This window comes from Erinaceus europaeus, chromosome 1 (assembly GCF_950295315.1).
Source record: "Erinaceus europaeus chromosome 1, mEriEur2.1, whole genome shotgun sequence".
NCBI lineage: Eukaryota > Metazoa > Chordata > Mammalia > Eulipotyphla > Erinaceidae > Erinaceus > Erinaceus europaeus.
Genome location: NC_080162.1, coordinates 123,735,302 through 123,758,376, shown reverse-complemented (window position 1 = coordinate 123,758,376; position 23,075 = coordinate 123,735,302). Strand labels below are relative to the sequence as shown.

Below are 23,075 nucleotides of genomic sequence, written 5' to 3'. Positions count from 1 at the left end.
ACCAGCCACATGTGTTTGTACTCACCGGTGATTTACTGGGTTCCTGTGGTCATTCTAGTCCTGTTTTGTTTCGGTCCACGGTGGTCTCCTTTGGTATTCCTAGTTGATCCGGGAGAGGAGAGGAGAGCAGAGGAGAGAAAGCGATCTGTTGCTCGTAGCTCTGCCTCCGGAAGTTGAATCTTAAGATCAATTTTTAAGGAAAGGTTTTTTTTCTACTCACTTTGTCAAATGTTGACCGTAAAATTTCAGGTTATATTGTGGCCTATATGTTGTTATTGGCATTCTCTTAGCAACAAGAAATTCTAAGAGTAACATTGAGTTCCACAATAATTAAAGGAAAACCTTGCCAGAAGGCATCAAACAGCAGAATAAAGAAAGAGCATTGTGTCCAGAGATGCCATGCATGGGATGCTAACCACCCAGCTCCAATACTTGGGTGAGGCCTTTTCTAGCTCAGGGGACTTCTTAATTCCATTATGGATAGCACACTTCCTAGCAAAGTTATAGAACCTAGATAGAGACCAGGACCCATGAAATAGGGCATATGTGCATGTGTATCTGTTAGTGTCCGATAGTCTACAGTGACTCAGTAAGTGCAGCAAAGACCTAAAAAAAAAAGACACCAAACAGTACTTAATCAAATGTTTTCTACTTAGACCTAGATATTCTCCTCTTCTACTTCCTATTTCACTTCCCTCAATCACTCTAAATCTAATCCTGTCAGACAAAGTAGGGACTACAAAAGCTGGATAAGGGCAAGAGACCAGCAAACTCTAATGATGCCCCTTTTGGTCACTACCAGACCACTACTTCTTCTGGGGCCATCGTCAGGGAATCCTAGGATTCCCACATAGATATGATGCGCCTAGACCTCTAACAGATTCCTTTCTCCACCATCACTAGTCATCTCCATCATGAACAACATCATAAACCCTCTTGTGGGCCTCTATAGGAGCTCGCCCTCAATGTAGAACAACAAGGGTAGGGATTACCTTACTATCTGAAGGTAAGCTACTCAACATACTCTGCTACTCAAGGAAGACTGGCCCCAAAATGAGTGCAACCTAGAATGTTCCTAGATGACCATGGACTGCAAGCTCAGACTGACAGGGATGCAGAGTTTACACAGGCTTCTGTGCTAAATATGAATAGACACAGGCCCTAGGTTAGATAGATGGGGTTTACAGTTAATGAAATTTTTATATTTTTCCCATATATGGGAGTTACTCTCTACCTTGATCTAACTTTCTAGTCCTATTCCCAACTCTGACACCATCTCACCAAACAATACCTTTAGTCCACCTGCATGTTAGCTGATGGGCTCAGACAGAAATTAGTAAAGTTATTGGCCCCTTAGAATACACCTAAAATAAACTACCGGGTTTCTTCCAACACAAAAACGCAAATCTCATCAACTATATTCTTACCACATTGTTATTAAACAATTTGTCCTGCTTTGTATCTTACTGCCTTTCAGCCACCAAGCTGCAGATGCTACCATGACGCCAATTTAATTTCTCTAGGAAGGTGACCTCACCAATGTGTCCTGGAACCCCACCTCCCCAGAGTCCTGCTCCACTAGGGAGAGTTAGAAAACAAATTGGGAGTGTGGATCCACCTGCCAATGCCCATGTCCAGCAAAGAAGTAATTACAGAGGCCAGATCTCCCACCTTCTGCACTCCATGAAGATCTTTGGTCCATATTTCCAAAGGGATAAAGAATACGGAAACTTCCCATAGAGGGGAAGGGAATGGAACTCTGGTGGTAGGAACTGTATAGTATTGTACCCGTCTATAGGGCCTCTACTTCCCCCAGTCCTGGAACCCTTGGATAGGGCCCACTTTCCCATACGCCTCTCCCAATTCATATCAAATAATATTGCATCTGCCGATCACAACCTAACCAACACAACAATTGCCACCTCAACATGCTTCACTTCAGACTGTGTCCAGAGACTTCACGTGTGGAATGACAACCCTTCAGCTTCATTACTCGGGTGAGACCTTTCCTTTCATAGTATTCTCTAATTACATCTCAGGTGGTTCACTTTCTAACAAAGTCCCAAAACCTAGATATACACCAGTTTCTGTGAGAGAGAGCATATGTTCACACATATCCGTAAACTACTGCAAAATATATACCTGAAAGCAGAAGTACACTAGAGTTTGCAGTGAGTACCCCCCCCCAACACTTCCTCTCCACTATTCCAAGCTTTGGGTCCATGATTGCTCAACAATTTGGCTTTGTATGTTAACTCTCTTTTCAGTCACCAGGTTCCAGATGTCATCAGGATGCCGGCCAGGCTTCCCTAGACTGAAGACCCCACCAATATGTCCTGGAGCGCCGCTTCCCCAGAGACCCACCCTACTAGGGAAAGAGAGAGGCAGACTGGGAGTATGGACTGACCAGTCAACGCCCATGTTCAGCGGGGAAGCAATTACAGAAGCCAGACCTTCTACCTTCTGCAACCCACAATGACCCTGGGTCCATGCTCCCAGAGGGATAGAGAATGGGAAAGCTATCGGGGGAGGGGGTGGGTTATGGGGATTGGGTGGTGGGAATTGTGTGGAATTGTACCCCTCCTACCCTATGGTTTTGTTAATTAATCCTTTCTTAAATAAAATAATAATAATAATAATAAAGAATTGTACCCCTCTTATCCCACAATCTTGTAAATTATTATTAAATCACTAATAAATAGAAAGAGAGAGAGAAAAGGAAGAAAACAAAGTGAGCATTGGGAGAGAAGACAAGAGTGTGCTAAAAATCATTCTTACAACAAAATGGAGATCACTTGTTCTTTATACTTTCCTGTATTTTTTCAGTGTATTAAGTGACAATCAACATCTCTGTAATCAGAAAAAAAGGTAAATAATCCAGACTTATTACATTTGTTTTATCTGAGATAGAGTTTCACATGAAAGAAGGAGAGAACAAGAATGAGGAGAAGCCAGAGCACCACTCTAGCACAGGCAGCACCAGGGACTGAACTGAGAGCTCCTGGTATGCAAGTCCTAACTCTTCTAGTCAAGTTATTTCCCTGGAACTTTTTTTTCTTTTCTTTTCTTTTCTTTTCTTTTCTTTTCTTTTCTTTTCTTCTGTAAAAAGGAAACACTGACAGAAACTATAGGATAAGAGGGGTACAACTCCACACAATTCCCACAACCAAAACTCTGTATCCCATCCCCGACCCTGATAGCCTTCCTATTCTTTAACCCCTGGGAGTATGGACCCAGGGTCATTATGGGATGCAGAAGGTGGAAGGTCTGGCTTCTGTAATTGCTTCCCTGCTGAACATGGGCATTGACAGCTTGGTCGATCCTACCAGCCTCTCTCTTTCCCTAGTGAGGGGAACTTTTTTTTAAGCAGCACGAACTATGAAAATAAAATTTAAAAATAATTATTCCTTCCATCTTCCAAAAGAAACATCAGAAAATTTCTCCCTACTTCTTGATGAGATTCAAGTAAACTATATCACTGAAAAGAAAATTGGGACCATGTTTAGAAAACTATAGAAATAGGGCAAATAAGAAAGAATACTGAAAATTTTAAAACACCCTTTAAAATCTCAAACAAAAGCCAATTTGTCAAGGTTTAGCAAATGGTATAAGACTTAAGCACAAAGAAAATACTCTGTGTATTTATGAATTTATTGCCAGGACACTGCATAGCTCTGGCTTATGGCAGTGCTAGGGATTGAACATGGGAACTCAAAGCCTCAGGCATTAAAGTCTTCTGTGTAAATATTATGTTATCTCTCCAGGCTGCAAAAAAAATTCTTATGTTAGTTCATAAGAAACAAAGAGGGAGTCAGGCTGTAGCGCAGCGGGTTAAGCGCAGGTGGCGCAAAGCACAAGGACCAGCATAAGGATCCCGGTTCGAACCCCGGCTCCCCACCTGCAGGGAAGTCGCTTCACAGGCGGTGAAGCAGGTCTGCAGGTATCTATCTTTCTCTCCTCCTCTCTGTCTTCCCCTCCTCTCTCCATTTCTCTCTGTCCTATCCAACAACGACGACAACAACAATAATAACTACAACAATAAAACAACAAGGGCAACAAAAGGGAGTAAGTAAATAAAATAAAATATTTTAAAAAAAGAAACAAAGAGTTCCAGGGTGAAGAGATAGTATAGTAGTTTACATAACAGATTGCTATTTTTTAATTTTTATTTATAAAATGCAAATATTGACAAGACCATAGGATAAAAGAGGTACAATTCCACACAATTCCCACCACCAGAATTCCATAATCCATCCCCTCCCTTGAACGCTTTCCTCTTCTTTATCCCTATGGGAGTATGGACCCAGAATCATTATGGGGTGCAGAAAGTGGAAGGTCTGGCTTCTGTAATTGCTTCCCCTCTGAACATGTTATCTTTAAGGCATCATAGGTCCCAGGTTCAATATCCAGCCCCACCATAAGTCAGAGCTGAGCAGTGTGTGGGTCAAAAGAAAATAGGTAGGGCACATGTTTTGATATGCCTGTGGCTCAGGTTCAAGCCTCTACACCACATGGGAGTACCACAGAGACCAGGGGAAGCTCTGATCCTGTTGTACATTTCCCCCATCTCTTTATCTGAATGAAAAAAAAAAAACACCTGGGGGAGAAAGAGAGAGGCAGAGAGAGAAACAGAGAGACGAGAGAGAGAATAGACAGAGATGAACAGTGATTTGCATCAAGATTGTCTCTTTATCATAGATGTTCACTCCTATTCCAAAGTCACTTTGCTCAGTGGTACCCTGTTTAGGAAATTGCTGCATATCTTCCTTTTTTATACCACAGTAATTACTAGGATGCTCTTGGTACCACTTCATTAAAGCACTATGACTTTAACAAATTTGTACCAGACTGGGATGTTTAATTCATTTCTGAAATCTTCACATTTAGTATGTTCCTTAGAGTCTGGTTCATTCTCATTCTTTTGAGTCCAGAATTTAAAGAAAAAGAGTATTTTGCTTTCAAGAGATAGTATTAGAAATTGTGAGGGCTGAGGAGCTATCACAGTGGGTAGTGTATCAGGACTCATGCCTGAGGCTTCAGAGGGTCCAGGTTCGATCCCCAGATCACCATAAGCCAGAGCTGAGCAATATTTTGGCATCTATCTATCTCTATCTCTCATTTAAAATTTTTTAAAAGCAGAAATTGTAGAATTACAGCTGAGAATTTTTCAAAGGAGCAAAAATACTTAAGGAATTTCATTAAGAGTTTGGAACATACTTTTTTTGTAATCAGAAAAAGTTACAGTTTTAAAATGACAAGAACCTCATTAAAATATATATGAAAATATAGGATCATATAGTGAAGAACAACTTTAATAGCATATTCTGAAGGCTAACAAATTAAAGTACAGACATAATTTTGCTAAATTTGCTGTGGCCACAGTTTTAAAGCTGAAATTAAATTATAGAATCGCTAATGATGCAATTCAAATTTTCAAATGGACACTGTACAAGTTACCCCATGTTGTCTACTAGAGCAAACATCAGAATAAGTGCTACTCTTACCCACCATACAGTGTGGTTCTTGCATTTATTCATTTCAATGTCTTTCTTTCATGGCTTAATTTCAGAGTAAAAATAAGTTGACTTCAATTTAATTAACAAATCTAAACATTTTATCTTTTCCAATAATTTGTTTACTGGCAAGTTTGTGCAATGTACAAACAAAAGATGGGGGAAGTGCTTGGAGAATATCAATTAATTGGTGACTATTGTGGGGTTGGTAGAGACACAGAACTTTGTTGGTGGGTGCAGTGTGAAACAATACCTGGTAATTTTACAGTCTTATAATCACAGTTTTTAAAAAACTGGCCAAAAAAAAAAAAGAAATACTTGTTAAGACTTGTCTTTTCTTATAGCCTTTTATGCTTATACTTTAACCTCTTACAGCTTCTGTTCATATGTCCTACCTAGATACCAGATTTTAATAAAATTTGTTTTAAAGTTAAAGTTATGGTCCTTCCTTAGGATTCTTACAGTGACCTCTTGCTCAAGAAGATAAAAATACACAATGGTTTCATTGTGAATCTTGCTCTGTGCTAGAAAAATAGTAAACTTGCCCAAATGTGTTGACTTTGAGAGTTAGTAAGAAGCAAACAGAGTTGAGAGACATCACTTCATTGGATAGGTTACAGGCATTGCCTCTGCCTGTTTCTGCAGAAGTTAATGATTATGTGGACTCATCTTCTGAGTCATACTAACCCAGAGGAAACTTAATGTCAACACTTGGTATAACATGAGCCAGTCTGATAAAATTACTATTTATTGTTGTATCTGTTCTCTTTTTTCAGTCAAGTTTACTTTCATGATAACATTAATAGGAGAGATTACCTAGCATCCACCTGACAGAGCTCTCATTTCAATTTTCAGTAATACGTAAAATGTTCTTCTATCATAAACTTTGTGATATTCACTCTGTAAACAAATTTCATTATGCTCACAACATAGATCATGAGCAACTTCTGGGAGTATAGCCTGAATAAAGATAACAAAATAGAACCTCTACTATAAATGCAGACATGGAAGAGTCTTACACTGTTATTTAAGTAGAAAGTTCATACCTAGCATTCTTTCTGTTCTATCTGTTATGCAATATGAGTATTCTGATAGTATTTTTCTCAAGAGGTTGTATGTTAAGAAAAATTCCAATTCTTATCTTTCTTACTTTATATTCTCAACTTTTCCTATAGATTTCCTCAAATGTTTCATTATGAGATAATATAGAGGTGGATGTGAACAGATACTGCACACTCTTCTTGCTATGTCAAATAACACCAAAGTCTCCCAACTTTTTTTAAAAAGTACAATTGTTTTTTTAATTTTTCTTTTAAAAAATTTATATTATCTTTATCCATTGGATAGAGACAACCAGAAACCAAGAGGGAAGAGACTGATGAGGGAGACAGAGAGACACAGAGAGGGGTAGTTACTGTTAGTCATCTCTCTTTGACTTAGTATTCCCCTAATCCAAATCAATAAGAGCTATTTTACCTTCAAAATATTTCTGAAAACCATCCCTCTGAACTTCCACCAATACCAACTGAATAAGTCATTTACTATAATCAAAACCCTAGAAACAGATATATATATATATACAATATGTATTTATACATGCATAGTATATATACATACATAAACTTCATTTATATATATTTAATATTAAATGTATACATGTAATTACAGATGCTTTTTACACATATATACGCATGTAAATTACACACATATGATATCAAAAGACAGAAATATTACAATGTATGAAGAAATTATATGCATCTTTTTCACAGGTCACAAGTTGTTACCATATTATTAATAAATGATATATTAAATCTACCTCAAAACAACAAAAATAATGATATAGTAATAATTTGTTAATAAAATCATATAAAATGCTTCAGTGTGTGTGCATGTGAGCTCATACACACACACACACACACACACACACACACGTGCACACACACATGAGAACTTACCGGCTGACCTCCCCACCATCTATGATTAAATTTTTCTCGTCCACGAAGATGAAAAATGGCATCAAATACAGGGTCATACATTGAATTGCCAATAATTCCATGTGATTCTGGGTACAACCCCTACGTGTAAAAGCAAATTTATTATTAAAATATCAATATAATAACTCACACATGTGAATTCCATTATTTCCTTCTAATAGAAGGCCTTCTAGCAAACTTAAAGATACAAATTATATATCCTATATAATAAGTTATATACAAAAAAGTGTAGATATGTCTACCTGAAGAAATAAGCCATCTGAGAAACGTAGAGTGGTTATCGTTAATATTTGGCTTTTTAAAACTTTCATAATAAAAGAAAATAATTTTATTATAATAACCTTTAGTTTGAATTTACTTCTGTGCTTCTAAATACATTTGTATTTATAAATACAGTTTTCCTTTTTCCTAATTTCTAAATTTACCTCAAAACAACACAAACTAATGATAGAACAATATATTTTTTTAAGCAATCTAGGTGTAAGAGGGGAACATGAAAATTAAAACACAGGGGGGCAGGCAATGGCATAACTGGGTGGGCACACACATACTTAAGTGTGCAAGGGCCCAGGTTCAAGCCTCCAATCCCCACCTGCAGGGGAAAGCTTCACGAGTGATGAAGTAGAGCAGGAGGTGTCTCTCTGTCTCTCTCCCTCTGTCTCCCCACTCCTTTCTCAATTTCTTTCTCTATATATTCAATAATAAAAGAAGGAAGGAAGGAAGGAAGGAAGGAAGGAAGGAAGGAAGGAAGGAAGGAAGGGAGGGAGGGAGGGAGGGAGGGTAAAATTAAAACACAGTAGTCAACAATTTAATGTTAAACTTAAGAAAATAAATGTTAGCCCATTCTGGTGTGTAAAAGAAGTTAAATGTATACGTTCAGAAAGAGTAGCACCTGAAGAAATCTTTCAGTTTTAAGGCTGCAGTGAAATTTATTACCTGAAAAGTTGTGAAAAGCATGTACTGTAAACAACTTATACAAATAAGGTGAAAAATTTCTTTGAGCACTAAGGAAGATGTTTTTAAAATATCCTCTTTAATCCATTTCAAGATGAATTCAACCCTTGGAGTCAACATTATTTGAAAAAAAAATACTTACAGTAGCCAAAGTATATAAGTTAGGGAAAGTTTTTGTTGGGTACACTGGTCTCATGTAGGGAGAATGCGTGCCACAAGATCCTGAAAACAGAATTTCAAACATTAGAAGAAGAGAACCAATAAAAGAGAACCAATGTGTGTGGGCATCCATTTGATAAACTGTCAAAGGTCTATGTTTCCTTCACTTTTGTATTTCAAATGATAAGATACATTTAAGGTAAAGTGTCTATGATCTCAAAACCCATAAGTGAAGAGTTCCTGCGTGGATCATAGATTATAGATGAGAACAAAGAAGAGGGAAATAAACGACTTACTAAGTTTTTCAATGTTGGGCATGACCTTGCTGCCTTTCTTCATGTATGATGCACGGAAACCATCCACAGAGAAGATGATTAAAGGAGGGCGAGTAAACCTTAAATAGTAACACACTTAGCTTTAGAAAAATTATGCCAATCGTTTTCATTTTATCTAGAAATTCTCAATAATTGGGACAAAGTATTTCCAAGATAAAGCTTCAGCTGAGGCTATCTGTATAAACCTAGGTTTGCAGCCACACTGTATCTGTGACAGCTGAAGTCCAGAGTTAAATATTCAAGGTCCTAGGGAAAGGACTGGACTCAAGATTTTTCCTAATACACATTCTCCACTGATATCTTTCACATTGCAAGTAGAATATTTTATAATATAAGAAAAGTGTTGTATTGGGGGTCGGGCGGTGGCGCAGTGGGTTAAGCTCACGTGGCGCAAAGTGCAGGGACTGGCGTAAGGATCCCGGTTCGAGCCCCGGCTCCCCACCTGCAGGGGAGTCGCTTCACAGGCGGTGAAGCAGGTCTGCAGGTGTCTATCTTTCTCTCCCCCTCTCTCTCTGTCTTCCCCTCCTCTCTCCATTTCTCTCTGTCCTATCCAACAACAAAGCAACGTCAACAATGGCAATAATAACCGCAACGAGGCTGCAACAACTAGGGCAACAAAAAGGGGGAAAAATGGCCTCCAGGAGCGGTGGATTCATGGTGCAGGCACCGAGCCCAGCAATAACCCTGGAGGAAAAAAAAAAAAGTGTTGTATTGTCTTGAGCATGTATTCTACTCGCTGAGATATTCTTATTCATCCTGTAACCCCAGTTCTAAAATTCCTCTTTTATAAAGTTAGCTGCAAATATTTCCAAATTCCTCTGTGATATAGTCATATATGTTTCATTCTTCATGTATATATCATATTATATTATATTCTTTTTAATGATTTAACATATTTCTACCCCCTGCTGGTTTCAAAGCAAGAAGTTTAAGTCTTCATTATCTTTTTGTTTTGAGTACCCATAGCAAGGCTTGAATGTAAGAATGACTGGCTATGAAGTTAATAGCAGTAGAACTCCTGTCACCAGAACTAAGCATTTATGTAAAAAAAAAAAAAAAAATCAGGGTCAGGAAATGGCTCCATGGATAAAGAACAACTGGCTTACCTAAGGTACAGGATTCAATACCTAGTACCATATATCATGTCACTGTACATTGGGGTCTCTCTCTTTCTCTTTCTCTCTCTCCCCCTGCTTTCTCTTTCTTAGTCATAGTAAATAAATCTTTAAATGCCTTAGGTTTAATTTTAACATATTTTAAAATATTTTTTTAAAAATTTGAATGTTTTATTTATTTATATATTTATTAAATAGAGACAGAGGGAAATTGAGAGGGGAGGGGGGATAGAGACAGAAAGGCACCTGCAGACCTGATTAACTACTTGTGAAACTTTCTCCATGCAGGTAGGGACCAGGGGCTTGAACCTGGATCCTTGCACAGTGTAATGTGTGTGTTTAATATAATGTCATTTTAAAAATAATGAAAATTATTGAGGATATCTAAGAATTACATCAATAACTGACTATCAGATGAAATAGTCATTTATTTTACACTAAAGGCAGTTATTGAATCAGGTAAAAATACTAAAATATGTAAAAATTATTTCCGATAGTTTGAAAATAATTCAATGAGTATGAATTTAAATTTATTTGAAGCTAGAAAATAAAATATATTTTAAACAAAGCATTTAAAACATTTGGTGTATTGCACCAAAGTAAAAGGCTCTGGGTGGAGAGTTCAGGTCCTGGAACGTGATGGCAGAGGAGGACCTAGAATGGGGTGAATTGTTATGTGGAAAACTGAGAAATGTTACACATATACAAGCTACTGTATTTTACTGTTGACTATAAACCATTAATCCCCCCAATAAAGAAAAAAAAATTAAAACAATACTTTATAAGTACTCACTACCATCATTATAAACTATTATTTAACAGAATAGAATTTTCAGCATTTTATTTATTTTAATTTAAGAGAGATGCAGAGAGAGAGAAAAAAACAGAGCACTGCTCAGCTCTGGCTTATGGCGGTGCTGGGGTTTGAGCCTAGGATCTCAAAGATTCAGACATGAAAGTCTTTTGCATAACTACTATTCTCTCTCCCCACTCCTTCAACAGTGTGTTTAACCACATACACTTGTCTTTTCTCTTTAAACTACAAAACATATTTAAACAGTCAATAACTATTATGACCTCATAATAAAATTCAAGGAAGTTCAAAATGAAATTGATTACAATTAAAAAGGAGACAAATATAAAGATAATATTCTTGTACTTGGATCTTGTGTCTCAGACTGTACAGCCTAAAGCCAGAATATATGTGAATAAATACATAATGAAAGCACATTTTAAAGGTCCATGCATTCCCAACAATTTCCTGGAGCATAGTAAGTACCTTATGCTGGTCACACTTAAGCTGTGGGGTGTCACTCAGGTCTGGTAGTACCCCAACAAAATAGTGTTCCATTGGTTTGTCAAGTTTCTACAGCATCTGGTAGGAGTTACCATCTTGGATGATACTTTTGAGATGTTCTATAGTTTCCCCAACCACCCTACCCCCACAAAATAGGCAAGAACAACTCTCCAGGTTAAAAAAAAAAAAAGTCAGTTCCAGAAAATTTTCCTTCTTTTTCAGATAGATATATATCATAAAATAGACATCTAGAATGGAATATGAGGGATCAGATTCTGATATCCAGAGAATACGTAATAGGAAAATAAAGTGTTTAATTCTTTTGAGATGTATATTCTAGATTTTGACAAGTAAATTATTAATAAGATGTTTTCTTTACAGATTTTAGTTTGCCATTGTCTAACAATAATACAGTAATAGGTCCTTAATTAATGTATAAAATTTCAAAATATTCATAAAATATACTTACCCTGCAGGGCATTCTGGGGCTTTTATTTCCTCACAATCATCATCTATCCAATGTGATTCTCCTATAAAGAAAAATGGGTAAATGTATTGGTAGATCTAATTATAAATGGCATACAGAACCTTGGAGAGTAAATTCCAGGCTTGTGTCCTGTTCGATACTAATTGTTTATTGACAAGCATATAAAAAGAAGTTCTTAAATAAAGTTTAGTTTCTGGTTTGGATTAAAGTCCACCCATACATGGTAGAAAGGCTAAGATTTAATATCCCCAAGTGGTGTTTATGTGAGCCTTCCGAGTCTAAATGGTTTGAAGATAAAACATCAGTGGCGTCAGTGAACAAAATTTCATGTTTATTTACTTCCAGAAATAAACTGTTTGGCCATTAGATGGAACATTCTTTTCTCTGCCACTGAACATCTTTAGCCATAGAAAGCTTGGCAAAATTTTAGTGGGGAAAGGACTTAGAATCCTCAGGATAATAGATGAAAAAATGCAATAGAAAAATTAGTTGTTTTTTTTTTATTTACTTCTTTATTGGGATGTAAATGACTTGTAGTACAATTGTTGGCACATGGGTATAATTTCTCATCTCACCAAGATAAGTGTCTGCAAAACACTCTCACTCCCAAATTAGCATCATCGACCAAGACTTGGAAGCCCCCTACTTCTCTCACCCCTCTTTCTACCCTCCTTCTGAAGCAGCCATGCTTTGGTGCAATGCACCACCAGTCCAAGTTTTACTTTGTTTCCCTTTTCTGTGCTTGTTTCTTAAATTCTGCCCATGAGTGAGATCCCCTACTCCAATCTCAATTTCTCCCTATCTAAGGAAAGAAAGAGAAAAAAGAGAAAAAGAAAAAAGGAAAAAAAATGGCCACTGGGAGTGGTGCCAGCACCTAGAGTACCAGAGATAACAACAACAAAAAAAAAGACTACTTGTGATTCAATAGCCAATTATGCCTAGGACTTCTTCATTATTTTTTCCTTCTAAAAACTGTCTTAACTAATAATTTTGACACATGAAAATAAAAAAGGAACTAAATTCTAAAGTTTCTATTTTATTAGCAATTATAATAATTGTTTAGGTAGAAACTTTCTTTTTAAAAAAGTGGATAAAAAATATTTTGTTATTTTTATTTATTTATTTATTGGATAGAGACAGAAAAGAGACTGAGAAGGGAAAGGGAGAGAAAGAGGGAGAGAGACAGAGAGACACCCACAGCCCTACTTCACCACTTGTGAAGTTTCCCCCCTGCAGGTGCAGACCAGGGGCTTGAACCCGGGTTCTTGTGCACTGTGATGTGTGCACTTAACCAGGTGCACCGCCACCTGGCCCCTAGGTAGAAACTTTCCAAGCTCAAGATTAATTTATACCCTCTTGAAACTTAAGACTGCACACCTGTCAGAATTAACTTTTTCTTTCTCTGAAATATTAAAAGAAACTCTTCTTTAAGTGTTTTATGTCAGAAAGGCAAAAATAGTTTAATTCAGATATTCAGAAAGGCAAAAATAGTTTCATTCATATATTTAAAAGTAACTTACAAACTTTAAATGTTCTTAAGTCTTTCCCTTATTTCTATATAGTGGTTACTGTGGTAACTTAAAAACTTCTTAAAAACAAAAACTATACTTCCATGTTGTGAACAGTGCAGCAACAATTTATTGTTCACTATGGAATCAAAGCATCATCTTTGACAATCAATCATACAAAGTCAACATACACATATGTATGGCTTCAGTCTGTAGAAGAAGTTGTGGGTGCTCTAATCTTTTTCATCTACCATCCCCATGCCTAGACTTTTAGCAGTACTTCAACTTCCATCTGACAGATGTAAAACGATGAAAAACTTGCCTCAAGAGTAAGAGCTCTAGAAATAAGAGTAGATGAACACAATGCTTTGCCTGAGATGGATCACATCCTTGTTTGCCTTACTCCCCCCACCCTACTCCCTAGTCCTCTTCCTTTGTTCCTTTGTGTGCTTTTTCTACAGAGCATCCTCTCAATAAATTCCACTTAAAAAATCTTTTGTCGGGAGTCGGCGGTAGCGCAGCGGGTTAAGCGCAGGTGGCGCTAAGCACAAGGACCAGCGGAAGGATGCCGGTTGGAGCCCCCGGCTCCCCACCTGCAGGGGAGTCGCTTCCCAGGCGGTGAAGCAGGTCTGCAGGTATCTATCCTCCCTTCCCCTTCTCTGTCTTCCCCTCCTGTCTCCATTTCTCTCTGTCCTATCCAACAACAATGACATCAATAATAACTACAACAATAAAACAACAAGGGCAACAAAAGGAATAAATAAATAAATTAATTAAAAAAAAAATCTTTTGTCTTAAACTTGGCTTATATGGAACCTGACCTAAGGCCAAACCAGGAAGTTTAGAAAACACTTCATTATTATGTTTCTATCTAATTACAGTATCCAGGATTAACTCCTATTTATTGCAAGTTAGTGAAATTCAAGGTAGCAAAACCAAGGTAGAATTATGAGAAATTATCTCATAACAATTCTTTAAATCATCAGTTCCTCTGTAAACTGATATTAGAGCTGGGAGAAAAAATAAATAAATACATACACACAGAGACCCCATGAGAAAGTGCAACTCATCCCCTCCTCTCAACTGTCTATATGTCATGTTATAATCAACAATATCCAAAGTTTCTTGGAGCAGTTTAGGTTTTGTTTTGCTTTGCTTTGTTTTGTTTTAGTTTGGTCAGCCCAAGGATACACACATACCTTTACAAACCACTTGGTAATTAGTACAGCAGTCTCCCCTGGCCAAGCAGTCCTCTGAGCAGTGACAAGCGTTGTCTTCATTTCTTACTTCTCCACATCTGTCCTTAGTACATTCCCAACCGCCAGCTGCAATTGGCACAATAAAATACATTCACTGCTTCACACAAGCCAAATGAAAGAAGCCATAACCCATTACAAGGATGACCATCAGAAGGAGCTAAAAATCTGATATTGTTTCATCTGCTTACAAAATTAGAGTTGGCCTGGTGTCTAGCAGGTATTTGGAGGTCTTACAACAGTATAGATTTTTAATTTTTAAAATCATAATACAAATTCAAGTGAAATTATACTCCTGCAGAAAAATCGAACCCTTACCATTGCTGAACTGCCCTAAAAGATTCAATAAAATATATGGTATCTAAGGTATAGAATAGTCTGCCATTGCAGGTAATCATTCACTGAGCCCTTTTGTTTTACTTACTTTAATGATTCAAACACAATAATAGTGCAACTAAATATCTATACTTTCCATAAGGTACAAGTGCAATTTAAAGTCCTAAGCCCAGTAAGAAGAGTATAAAGAGGTATTAAAACATATGCATAGTAAAAGGCCAGAAGGTTGCATAGTCAGTAGAACACTGGACTTGCATAAGACCTTAAATTTGATTGCCAACATTGCATATGCCTGTCTGTCTCTTCCCTTTCTCCCTCTATCTCATAAAATAAATAAAATAGTTTTTAAATCACTGAATGGCTAGGTTGATGGTTCAGTGGTACAGTGCAGGAATTGAATGCATGAGGGCTTGGCTTTTATTATTGACACTGCTTATGCCAAAGTAATAATATGCTTATCCTTCTCATAAATAAATAAATAAATAAATAAATATTTTAAATATAAGACAAAAATATTGAGAGTTCTAATCGCTGACCAAAATAAGTTATTATAAGACATCAAAGTTCCTACTCTGAAATCCAGTGCATGGGTTGCCAATTACTGTCTGAACATATTTGCTTGAGAACTGACATGACTCATTTCTACCAGAAAGGATATATTTGGGAAATAACATCTCCAATATAAAGAGAATGCTTTTTAAATTACTTTTTAATTCATTGGACTGTAAGCTCCACTATATGAACAATCACATCATTTTACCATTATTTTTCCATACCTGTGATTGTTCCCAGCACATGTGTTCCATGAACATTTAATATATTGAAACTTATTGTGAATTTTCAGTTGTTTAGAAATCACCAAGATAGAAAGTATCAGTGTTTAAATCCAGTATTTATGCATTGAGAAACTGCATTGCATGAAAGCACAATGATATTAAGGCATCATACTTATAATTGTCATTTTCAAAAGCTATTATGCATGTTACTTAGAAATATGGATTAACATCATCAAAATGAATATTCTACCCAGAGCCATATACAAATTTAATGCAGTGCCCATCAAGGTGCCACAGATTTTCCTTAAGATAATATAACAAAAATTATAAAGATTTATCTGGAACCAGAACACACCTAGAATTGCCACAACAATCTTGAGAAAAAGGAACAAAACTGGCAGCACCACACTCCCAGATCTCAAACTATATTATAAGGACATTGTAATCAAAACTTCCTGGTATTGGAACAAAAACAGACACACAGGTCAGTGGAATAGAATTGAAAACCCAGAAATAACCCCATACACATAACCATGGGCATCTAACTTTTGATAAGGAGGTACAAACTATTAAATGGAGAAAGGAAGTTCTCTTTAATAAATGGTGCTGGGAAAAATTGGGTTGAAATGTGCAGAATGAAACTGAACCACTATATCTCACCAGAAACAAAAGTAACTCTAAATGGATCAAGGACCTAGATATTAGCCAGAAACTATCAAATACTTAGAGGAAAATATTGGTGAATCTCTTTTCTATCTAAATTTCATAGACGATCTTTGATGATATAGACCCAACTGCAAGGAAGACTAAAACAAAAATAAACCAGTGGGACTACATCAAATGAAAAGCTTCTGTACAGCAAAAGAAATGATCATCCAAACAAAAGCTACCTCATAGAATGGGAGAAGATTTTTATATGCCATACATTAGACAAGAGGATATTAACCTAAATATATAAAGAGTTAACCAAACTTGGCAACAAAAAAGCAAATGACTCAATTTGAAAAAGTGCCTTCTTAATAGAAATTGCACTCCAATTGGGAAAGACCATAAGCAAGTAAACCAATAAACAATCATTTCAACTTGAGCTGAGTTCTGAAGGAAGTACAAGGTAGAACAAATAGTGATCAAGTGGTCGGGAAAGGCTTCTCTGATGTAAGAGAAAAGTCAGGACTTGCTCTTAAAATGTGTCATTAAGATAGTAATTGCAGAAAGCAATGCTGCTCCTGGTGCTAGGGAGGTAGCTCGATGACTATTATACTCCTAGGCCTGAGGCTCCCAGGCCCCTGGAATAGTCCCCCTACCCAACCTCCCCCTACTCCCCCCCCCCATCAGGCGCCAAAGATGAGCAGAGCTATGGGTCAGGAAGGGTCTCAGAAAGGGGAAAGAAAAAGCATTAAAAGGAGGTTAGGAACTTGAGTCCCTGTGGTAGAATAAGATGATGGTTAGGTTGAGGGTAAAATATACTGATACCTCTCTTGGAGAAATGCACCCTGTGACAATTAGGTAAGTCAACCTTTCTTTAATAAACTGATAATGGAGTTTGGGAAGAAATAAATCTAAAAATAAACACACACATCCAATTAATAATAAGATTAGGAATTTAAAAGGATATGATAAGTGACAGAGACAATACTCAAGACAGAAGAGAATCACAAAGCATCAGTTGGTTCCTCAGTGCCAGGCAAGCACAGACTGCTAGTTTGAAATAACATTTTAGAGACCAAGAACACCATTGGAATATCTATTCCATTCATATAATCAGTTTACAAGGTTCTCAGCATTTAAGTCTTCAGATACACAACTAAGGAATCTGGAAGGAGTTCCAAGAGGAAAAAGAAACAAAAGCCAGATAAATGTTTCAAAACTTATTATGCAAAAAACAGCCTAATAAAACTCTTCATATTGATGGCAGGGGACAAAAAAGAAACAAAAATCAGAATAAGGAAGTTGATGCCTCACACAAATCAAGGGGTTGACTTACTAGTTCTTTAGTAAAGGATAATTGCTTCAGTGTGGAATTATACCACTGTTGATATCAATATTAAATCACTAATAACATTTTTAAAATTATAATTGTTTCTCTTTCTGTTTATTACCAGAAAAATCATAATAATCTTAGTGATGATCTTTAGTTTTAGTTTTTGAAAGTATCACCCAATCATGAAAGTCCAAAACTAAATAATAACTTGTCAAGAAATTTGTGGAATTGGACCAGCAAAATAGTTCACTTGGATAGTGAGCCGGCTTTGTTCAAGCCAGGCACCAAATGCACTTGAAGAAGTTTTGACACTGTGGCATCTCTATCTCTATCTCTAACCTTACTATAAAACATCTTCCCAGTAAGATGGAGCCTTGATGATAACAAAAAGAAAGCCATTTGTGAAATTGATGTCTAGTGGTCTTAAAATCAGGATTAAACATCCTGGAGTGTGAATCCAAAGTTCTAGACCTTGAAAATATATTAACAGGTGGAATGGCAAAAGTTCCCAAATGTACTTCCTCTCAACTCATGCACATTCATTCAGAACCCTTTATATTCTATAGATTTTTTTTTTGGTATAAGAAATATGTAAAGAAAGGTCACAATGACTACAGAGGAGGATTTAGAGGCACCCAGAGTATATATGATAGACTTTCATAACAAATTTCCACTTGCACAGATCATAAGAAATTACATTAAGGCAAAATGACATCATTATACAAGCTAGAATAAACAAATAAGTAAGCTGTACAAGTAAAAAAAAAATCACCAAAATTATAGAATATATCTAACACCAGACTACATAACTACATGTCCCAAAGCGGAAACAGGAAAATGTCAATGAAATAAATCTCAGGAATAAATGCTGCCCAAACAAGCAAATAATGACCACAGCAGCAAGGGACATTTTTTGGATGGGTCTTGCAGGGATATAACTGCCACATGGGATATTCTCATATGCAATCAATTATTTTTTTTTAAAAAGTTGGAACAGATTGTTTTGGGGAGCTAGGGAAATATGTCACCTAGTAAGGAATTTCACTTTCCATAGACAATACCCACACTTGAATTCTGGCACACAAAGTGAAGATGTCACAGCTCTGGGGGAAGCTTCAGTGCTGTGGTCTCTCCCGTTTCTTTTTTCTTTTTTTTTTTTAATTTTTTAAAATATTTATTTATTCCCTTTCGTTGCCCTTGTTTTATTGTTGTAGTTATTATTGTTGTTGTTGTTAATGTCATTGTTATTAATGTTGTTGTTGTTGGATAGGACAGAAAGAAATGGAGAGAGGGGATAATGGGGAGAGAAAGACAGACACCTGCAGACGTGCTTCACCACTTGTGAAGCGACTCCCCTGCAGGTGAGGAGCTGGGGGCTCGAACTGGGATCCTTATGCCGGTCCTTGTGCCTTGTGCCACCTATGCTTATCCCACTGCACTACCAACCGACTCCCTCTCCCCTATTTCTATGGATACACATATTTAAAAACAATCATCCGTGAGTAATAAAACTGCATGTGTGAGGCCTCTGCAACACACAAATGTGCACACACACACACATCTTGACAATTTTGGTTAATATAGTGTGGTGTACAAAAGGGTTTGAAGGGTCTTTTATCCACCTAGTTGAAACTAGAGAGGACTTAGTTACATACCTGTCTTCAAGCAAAGCTCATCAAAGTCATGGCAACAACTGGTATAGCTCTTACACAGATTGTCACATCGGCAATTAGGGGGTTGCAACTCTTGAAGTTCAAAACATCTGCCCCTGCAAGATTCAGAAGTGTTGATCCAGGGGGCATCTGATAGCACTGCAAGACACAAGAAGCAAAGCAGTGTGACTAGACAGTGGGCCTTGTCAACACAAAGGAGTGACACTGGGAAGCAGCACAGTGTGGTGACACAGGAAGACACTGAGCAGCCTGGCTACACTATCTGCTTCCTGGGATGCCATATGACCTGGGAAGATGGCTGACCTTTGTTGTGTCATAATATCCTTATATATAAAGTGAGGCAACAATACAAGTAACCTGGGACTGTAATGAGAAATAAAGTCATCTATGTCAAACACACAATAGGATTTCAAACAAATAGAAAGTATAACAAATGTCAGGTATTGTTTCTTTTTCCATTTACAAATATTATTCTCACAAATCTATGATGGTCATTATCTCTGTAGCTGTGTAATTCCTGTATTAAAGACAAAAGATTTCTCTATTTAAGAATTTACAGCTTTTTGTATCGAAAAAGAAATGAGCTCAAACATTAAGAATAGTTTCAATTATAAGGCTGAAATAAAAGGTTTTAATAAATATCTCATCCATAGCTAAAGAATGGCACACTCAGTTGAATGCAAAGTTACTATGAGCAAGGACCTGGGTTCAAGCCCTTAGTCGCCACGTCCAGGGGTGAAACTTCATGAGCAGGAAGTAGTGCTGTGTCTCTGTCTCTTGGCTCTCAATTTCTCTCTCTCTCCTATCAAACAAAAATAAAATGTGTAACATTTCTTCTAGGCACAGAAATCTACAGTTTTATCTAGAGTCACACAGATATAAACTCCATTGAATTATCTTATAAAAATAAATCTTTCTTCCATGTAGTACAATCATACATGTGAACATTTACGTTGGGGGCCAGGTGGTAGAGCAGCCAGTTAAGTGTGCATGGCTCAAAGCTCAAGGATCTGCACAAGGATCCCTGTTCAAGCCCCCCACTCCCCACCTATAGGAGGGTCACTTTACAAGTGGTGAAGCAGGTCTGCGGGTGTCTTTCTCTCCCCCTCTCTGTATTGCCCTCCTCTCTCAATTTCTCTCTGTCCTGTGCAGCAACAACAATGGCAACAATAACAACAACAAGGGAAACAAAATGGGAAAAATGGCCTCCAGGAGCAGTGGGTTTGAAATTCGTAGTGCAGGCACTAAGCCCCAGCAATAACCCCGGGGGCAAAAAAAAAAATCAATTTTGTGAGAATATTCAGTAAGATGAAAATTTCACCATTTTGCAATATACAAGCAATATTAATGTAAGTTGCATTCATTATCACACCTAAGTAAAACATGCAGTGATGATAGAGATAGATAGATGTAGTCATGGCTACTTTGTAGCAGCTTAAGGATCAGAATTCATCCTAGATTACTTTGTTTTCAGCAAAATCTGTGGGGGTTCAGTAGCCATATTTTACATGAAGAAGGTAAAATCAAAGAAAGTAAACATCAAAGTTTCTTTCTTAAAAGTATGTATTATCACTTTGCTGGAAGACATGACATCTACACTGCCATCATAATAAAAGTTCTCTTAGACTAGATCATTAGTAGACCATCACCACCACAACAATTAGAAGGTCATTTTCGTATGTGATCTCAAACTGAGGATTTCCAGAGCCTGTTCAGCTTCCAGAAGTATCATGAAGTAGGTAGCACTAATCAAGATCTCAGATTAAGAACTTTAATCTCCATCATTTCAACTTTACTTTTAACTGTCCTTGGGGGCTGCATGGTGGCTTACACAGTCAAGTGTACATGTCACAATGCAAGAAGACTCAGGTTCAAGTCCCTGGCCCCCCACCTGTAGGGATGAAAGCTTCACAAGAAGTGTAATAGTGCTGCAAGTGTCTCCTCTCAGTCTCTCTCACCCACTGTCTCTAACTTTGTATCAAAAAATTCTCACTGGGCTCAACAATTTGTTTGACTTCGTATGTTAACTCTCTTTTCAATCACCAGGTTCCAGATGCCACCAGGATGCTGGCCTGGCTTCCCTGGATTGAAGACCCCACCAATGTGTCCTGGAGCTCAGCTTCCCCAGAGAACCACCCTACTAGGGAAAGAGAGAGGCAGACTGGGAGTATGGACCGACCAGTCAACGCCCATGTTCAGCGGGGAAGCAATTTACAGAAGCCAGACCTTCTACATTCTGCAACCCTCAATGACCCTGGGTCCATGCTCCCAGAGGGATAGAGAATGGGAAAGCTATCAGGGGAGGGGGTGGGTTATGGAGATTGGGTGGTGGGAATTGTGTGGAGTTGTACCCCTCCTACCTTATGGTTTTGTTCATTAATCCTTTCTTGAATAAAAAATTTTAAAAAAAAAATTCACACTGGGAACAATAGAGTAGTACAGGCACTAAGTCTCAGCATAAATAAAATAAATAAATAAACCTACTTCTCCTGAAACAGATATGGAAAACTCTCTGATCTAGACATCTTCTTTTTTTTTTTTTTTTTGGCCTCCAGAGTTATTGCTGGACTATAAATCCACTGCTCCTGGTAGCCATTTTTTCCTCCTATTCTCTCTCTTTTTTAAAATTTTTATATTATACTTATTTATTGGACAGAGACAGCAAGAAAATGAGAGAGGAGGATAGAGAGACACCCACAGCCCTGCTTCACCCTGTGAAGCTTTCCCCCTGCAGGTGGGAACCCAGGCTTGAACCCAGAGGTCCTTGCACACTGTAGTGTGTGCACTTAACCAGGTGTGCCACTACCCGACCTCTTATTTTCTTTCCCTCTTTTTTTTATTGGATACAACAGAGAGATATTGACAGAGGAAGGGGAGATAGGTAGACACCTGCTTTACTGCTTGTGAAACAGTATCCCCTTGCAGGTAGGAAGATGGGGACTCAACTGGGATCCTTGCATGCCACCACCCAACACCCAGATCTAGAAATCTTAACAGAACCCTTTATTCATTTACAGAAATTTTAGTGATTGTCATAGCATATTCTCCCCCAGTCCTCCACCATGAGTTACCTTTCAAGCTGTATCTTGCTTCAGCTAACACTTACTGTTTCAATAATACTAGCAGAAACCCAGTGTCCATTCATACCAGTCTCCCAAACCTTGGCCTCATTAATTATAATAGTTACAGTTGGTATGCCAAAATCTAGATAATTCAGGGCCTGAAGTACTTTTCTGTCCTAATAAATATAAACATTCTGGACAGCGGATATATAAAAGGCATACTACTTTCTCCTGTGGTGGAGTGATTTGACATTGGGAAACCTCTATGGAATCTCAAGATCCATCCTTTACTCAGGCAAGACTACTGGAAATAAACATTTATTTGTGAGTTGAAAATAAAAATAACACTGGACCTTTGCAAGGTAACATACTAAGCATATTGTAAGCGAGTTCTACGGTTTGATTTCACAGATGGCATCTTCAAACTTCCTATAAGTGTTATAAATGAGGCCAAGAATGATTATTTGCCTAGTTGACAGAGTCCACACAAATGGCACACAAATGACAAATAAGTGGATCAAATCTGCTTTGATCAAAATACAACCTGTTTTGTTCTTAAAGCCTGGTAAGCTCTTAGAGCATGGGAAATTAAGAAGTGCAGATGCCAGTGTAACTAATGACCAACGTCA

The 23,075-nt window shown here is 37.4% G+C and overlaps 1 protein-coding gene across 10 annotated transcripts in view; it reads right to left on the bottom strand.

Annotated features, from left to right (window-relative positions):
- Positions 1-23,075, bottom strand: part of ENPP2 (ectonucleotide pyrophosphatase/phosphodiesterase 2) — a 161,929-nt gene that overhangs the window by 76,556 nt on the left and 62,298 nt on the right. For all 10 annotated transcript variants that reach the window (XM_060195679.1, XM_007526229.3, XM_060195674.1 and 7 more), the window contains exons 3-8: positions 19,367-19,522; positions 14,562-14,687; positions 11,837-11,897; positions 8,917-9,014; positions 8,604-8,683; positions 7,469-7,588 (exon numbers count right to left, since the gene is read on the bottom strand). In XM_060195679.1, the coding sequence (XP_060051662.1) occupies positions 7,469-7,588; positions 8,604-8,683; positions 8,917-9,014; positions 11,837-11,897; positions 14,562-14,687; positions 19,367-19,522 (641 nt within the window). The remainder of the gene's footprint in view (positions 1-7,468; positions 7,589-8,603; positions 8,684-8,916; positions 9,015-11,836; positions 11,898-14,561; positions 14,688-19,366; positions 19,523-23,075) is intronic.